General features: G+C 32.0%; 1 protein-coding gene across 1 annotated transcript in view; it reads right to left on the reverse strand.

The window, feature by feature from the left end:
- The window catches only part of LOC106463515 (28S ribosomal protein S15, mitochondrial-like), a 7,687-nt gene extending 3,522 nt beyond the window's left edge, over window positions 1-4,165 (reverse strand). Inside the window, exons 1-3 of the mRNA XM_013923560.2 lie at window positions 3,582-4,165; window positions 1,933-2,011; window positions 469-517 (exon numbers count right to left, since the gene is read on the reverse strand). Of these exons, the coding sequence (XP_013779014.1) occupies window positions 469-517; window positions 1,933-2,011; window positions 3,582-4,152 (699 nt within the window). The 5' untranslated portion in view covers window positions 4,153-4,165. The remainder of the gene's footprint in view (window positions 1-468; window positions 518-1,932; window positions 2,012-3,581) is intronic.
- Between the last annotated feature and the right edge of the window lie 1,831 nt (window positions 4,166-5,996).

Below are 5,996 nucleotides of genomic sequence, written 5' to 3' on the forward strand. Positions count from 1 at the left end.
AGGCTGGGAGAGATCCTGATGAGTAATACAATAAAATTGGGTATACGCATACCCCATGCTTGGTATTGCTGGCAGACAAAAATATAGCTAATAAAAAAAAAAAAGGTCTCATAGATTAAGTTACTCTAATCTTGCCTAAAAGAATTTCAAGTGCCACAGCTATTGAGAATTCCCTCTTGTTAACTGATGAGCTACCATACAATTATGCTATTTTGGCAGTTAAGCCATTTGATTTCCTAATTATTTTAACAATTAAGATAAATTACTGCCAAAACATTTTTATAGTTGAGGTACATATACATGATTTCTAAGTCATCAGTTAAGAAACAAGACATTTTAACAATTGAGCTACATATTTAAGTAGCTTTCTCAGTTGAACTACATAAGGGCTGATCAACTGAGATAAGTGTACACCAATTTGTTTTAAATTAAAGATATATATAACATTTAGTTTAGAAAAATACTAACCTTTGGGGCAAACTCCAAGGTAAAGAGTTTCCTTACATCTTCACTGGCACTGAAAAACAACATATTTTCAGTGAAACTAAATACATTCATACATTGTCCAAAAATGTCTAAATATAGTAAAATCTGTTAAATATAAACATATAGAGTACCAGTTCTTAAACAACAATTTTTATTGTACTTCATATAAATTTACATGCAAAAAAACATTTAATTCCAGACTTATTGGGATACTTTTGGGCACTGTTACAATTTATTGTTTTTTTCAGGACTGCTTTTTTTTTTATTAACTCTTTCACACCTAGATGAAAATCAATCAATAACAAAAGTATTATTTAATCTTATAGATAGAAATTTTTAAAAATCACAGTTTGATTTTGGGTTGATTTCAGTGAGCTCCCAAAGAAATCATTAGTGCTTGTGAATTTTCTGAATTTTTTTAGCATAATATGGCACTAATAGTGCTCTAGGAGGAAAGTTATAATAGTTTTTAACAAAATAGCACTAATTCATTATTTTAGCTTGAATACAATTGTAGTCTTATTGATTTTTAGTCAATTACAGTGCTTGGTCTCAGTTGTTATGATGTGATGTAATTTCCTATATCTAAGCTTAGAGGAGTCAAAGTTCTTTTTCTCTTCTTTTGAACTGTAAGAGATAATAAGGATTCCAGTTCAGTAGAGATCAGAACAATGTAATAAAAGCTTCACTTGGTGATACATTGCTAAAAGAAAAGTTGTTTGTGAATAACTTTTGCTACAATTACACTCCTGATTATTTTTTTAAAAAGCTTGCTTTATCATTTTATACTTTAGTTAAATTATGATGTTGAAGTATGATAGGAAAAGAAATACTTTTGTGAAACAAGAAAAGGTAGGCTTAGTTAAATAATTTTTTACTCAACTTTATCAAGTTTCACCAATAAGACTACAGTTAGACCTTTCATTAAGCCATATCAGCCTAAGCTTTCTGTACTATGTAAAAATAAGAGTACAATACCATATATAGAGAATTATTTAGTCATTCATTCAGTTTAGCAAGATACTGGGTGATACATTTCAGTGTTAGTAGTGAGAGTTATTACATCTATTCAGTTGCTCAGGCAGTTAGCATATTTTATTATTGGGTGATTAGTGAGAGCAAATTTAAGTATGTTTGTTTGTGAAGTTAGGCCTACAAGTGAAAATAGCCAAGTGTTAAATAAGAATAAACTAACTAGACTAAGCATTATTTTGACCAAATAATCAAAAAAGAACTTAACCAACAATAGAATACATTACAACACTAGATATACCACTTTAATAGCAAGACACCTATTAACACTTTTAATTGTCTTTAACAGACAAATGTATTGCTGACGTTAAAGATGGTGGCGGAATTATGACGGTTTACACACAAACTAATATTTTCATTATCATGACAATGGATGCAATAAAAAATAAAATAAAGACTGCTTTGTAGCCTTACGTCTTTAATTCTTCAGATATTTCAAAACCTGGTCTAAGCTGTTTGTAGTCCACTGATCCAAGATTTTGTTCCAAGTCACCTGTAATTATCGAGACTTTAAAAATTTATTTAAATTGGTGTTAAAGTAACAATTATAAATAGAAGTATATATATTTATTGTTTGTTTGTTTTGGTGCAAAGCCACATTGGGCTATCAGCAGTGTCCACCTCAAGAAATTAAACCCTGAATTTTAGCACTGTAGCTTCATAAACTTAATGCTGAACTACTGAGGAGTATTTATTTCTAAACCATAATATGAATTTCTACAAACCTATTTCTGATTATACACAGATGAGAAACTGTTTATTGGAAGTAGCCTCTTTATAAACACACTTTTTTTTTAACCTTTAGCTTTAAAACAATAAAATATTTTGTTTTAAAGACTTAATATGAAAATGGTGAAGAAAACCAGAATGCTAGAGCTAGGAAATTAGTGTAATTTTCTAATTATTGGGTTTGTTAACTGATTATATTCAATTTATCAATTACTCTCAATGAGATGGATAAAATGGAAAACAAAAAATGAGATTTCAATACTCATGATTGGCAGACCAAAAACAGCCCATTGTGTAACTCTGTGTAACCAGAAACTTTAATTTCAATCAGTCGATTATTTCTGCGAGTCATGACAATAATTGATAAATGAATCAAAAATTATAATTAAAAATCATAATTGCAATATTTTAATTCAGGATAGTTGGAATAATTAAAAACATTTGTAACTGGAAATGCTAATTGATTATTTTTGCAACATTAATAGATTTAATCATAATTTCATGCAACACTAATTTATGTAGTCACACTGCTCTACTATATGCTAATTCTAGTTGGCAAGCTGATTATCCTAAAGATATCTTTTTAAAATAAAAGCAAATAACAGTATATATATATATATGTATATTTCTACATAAAACACCACATTCCCTTGTTCTTTGAAAATAAAACATTGCAACAAGGATAATTTCTTGACCAGCTTCTAATTTCTTATTTTTTGCAGCTTCCTGAACAAAACAGTGAATCTCTTTACTTATACATTGAAGTTCAAGAATTCACGACGTAAATACTGCTGCCTTAATCAAGTAAATAAGCATAAGCTGAAAATACAGTGGTGTTTATGACCAAAAATATTGTTAAATGTGACAATATCCAACTGATGAAACAATGCATTTTTATTTCTATCAATAAAAATGTAAGGAAAGTGTGTGTAATTAGATATATTATTACCAGTCAAGATAAGGCACATTAGAAAAATATAAGAACAAACATGTAAGTAGGTAACTTGTTCTGGTCAGAAGTTCATATGTCAGTGATAAATTTAAGCCTATATTTTTTTTTACTTCTGGCTATTCTTTTAAATGTTCTAAAAGACTATAATGAGGTACATAAGAAATATAAGAGCCAGGTCTTTTTCATACTCCATATACGTATATATGCATGTAGAAAAACATACAGCATTTAAATTTTGCAAGTCACCAATAAAGTTTCCAGAAATTTATAATACGACTAAGAGCCTGAACTTTGAGTTAAAACAAGCATGAAGTAGAAAAACTAATATTGCTACTAACACTGTAACAGTAACACTAACAGTACTATAACTAGTTAAGAGTACCTGAATTAAATATGTGGGGTTTCTTTTCAGGCCGAGTCCATGAAACAGGTAGTTTATCTGTTGGCCAAGTCAACCATTTCAATCCCCTGGTACTATGAATACGTGGATCTAAAGATCTTAACCTAGGTAAAGTTAAACTCACGGATGTCCCAGTAGGCAAAATACTAAACTGTTTCAAGCATTTCCATTTACCGTTATCCTCTATCTTTTCTTGCAGACTATATAAAGCACATTTATCTTTAATGCTGAGGTTACTTGTTCGGCTAAGTATCTTGCTAAATTTACGAAAGTCGGATAGTGGTAGCCAAGTATTTGTCTCATACTTCATCACGTTATTGGAGAAGTTAAATTCTGTAGCAGTGGCTCTACTAGTACTAGTGCTAGGTCTAATGTTATTGCCACCAGACAGGTTTTTTAAATTTGATGAAAAGCAATATAATTTTTTCGAACTGTAGACTTCAAGTTTAATGCCAGCATTGGCCTTGAAAAAAGAGTTAAGGCAAAATACTTTTGAAACTGACATTTCCTTAGATATTCGTTGAAATCGATTATCAAAAACACGAACAACCATTCTTTCGTGCTGCCCTCTCTCCAATCGATATAAACTAATTCTATTAAATACATATTTTTTTTTTGTGCATCTTTGTTGACAAAGAAATAGATTTGTTATAAAGCACAAAGGTACATAAAGGGCTATCTGTGCTCTGCCCACCACGGGAATCGAAATCCGTTTTCTAGCTGTATAAGTCCGCAGATATACCGTTGTGCCACTGGGGAGCTATATTGACTAACTAAAAGGTAAAGATTTTTATTTTAGTTGAATAACCACACTATACGACTACTGGTAATATGAAGATACCATTCATATATTCGTAAAAAACGAAGGTTAAAGTTGTACATTTCCGTAGAGTAAGGGGCCAAGCATATGTTAATGGTTAACGTGCCGAAGTGTAGATCAAAGGATTCGGGGTTCTCGTACTGTTGTCGCAACATTATTATCTGCATTCTATTCCTGATCTGAGTAAAGTTCTATAGTACCTCAAATTTTCAACAAACTCACTGATTTTAGATTTAGATTTTAGATCTAACTCACTGTTAGATTTTCTGGTTCTTGGTTAGGAACAGCACAAGCTACTGGGCATCAATGCTAGATTATGACATCCTGAAGCCCTAACCTATGTCAAATTTAAGAGGCCCCATACGACAATAGAATTGAAATAGAGTATTTTTTTTCTTGTTTAGAGGCGGCTAAGACGCCCCATATATTTTGAAGTCCTAAGCTGTAGCTTAGTTAGTTTATGCCTTTATCCGACACTACTTTGGGCCATGATGTATTTATTTTCTTTGTTATTGTGTGGTGAAAGACCAAAGAAACAGAAATATATCACGTGGTGCTCCAACACAATTAAGATTGCTGTAATTGCCCATGTTGTTTCTTTGGTATATCTTTTTGACCACAGCATAGATCACACAACTTACACTGATACTCTACATATTTACTGCAGCCAACCAAATAGAAGCCTTCTTTTACTTTCTCCAGTGTATTCTTAAGATTCAAGTGTCCGTCTATTGAAAAGTTGTGGATATGATGGAGCGTTTCTGACTGTGATGACTACGGAAATACCAACTGTAGTTTCTTTTCAGTGATATCTTCTCATTTCAGATATTTAGAAGCTTTCTTGTAGGCATAATAAATCACACTGTGCCCAGTACATCTTTGAGCTATATGAATCCACTGTGCCACTGAATAACTGGTTTCATATTCTTGCCTAAGCACCTTTCAGTTGAATGTTGAATCTTATTAGTTATTCATCATCACTTTCGAGTATTTTATCTTGGATTCTACCCTGTTAGACTTCATCTTTGTCGTCTTTACTATTTTGTGCTTCCCTTTTTTCAGAGCTCACATTCGTCATAATGATAAGGTCTTTAGGATAATGTATTAGTATTTCCATGGTTCCTTTCAGGGTGATACACTCCTGAAGTTTGTGAAGTCGTATCGCTTTGTGGCCTTCTGGACTGTAGATATTCACCAACTACTTTAATACTGCATGTTTTATATGGAGTGTAAACTTCTTTTAACCACATAGGTAATGATGGAAGTGACTCGATCTTGAACAATACTGTTACGACAGCGGAAGTCGCGTGACACTGGGAGCATGCGCGCTGGAGTTTCTTGAATTATCGAGAAACCCCTCGAATGTCCAAGTGTTTGCTAGACGCCCTCATTTTTAATGTATAAGCCTGGCGAGAAAAACCAGCGGGATTGAAGAGATAGATAATTGAGTCAAGTGAACAGTAGGCACCGTAAGTAAAGTGTCTGAATCACTGTGATTTATAGCGTGAGTTATAAAGGTTATTAAGTTTAAAGTGATTATGGAAATTCTGTGTATTACTAAAAGTTGTATCGAGAAT

This window comes from Limulus polyphemus, unplaced genomic scaffold (genome assembly GCF_000517525.1).
Source record: "Limulus polyphemus unplaced genomic scaffold, Limulus_polyphemus-2.1.2 Scaffold53, whole genome shotgun sequence".
Classification (NCBI taxonomy): Eukaryota; Metazoa; Arthropoda; class Merostomata; order Xiphosura; family Limulidae; genus Limulus; species Limulus polyphemus.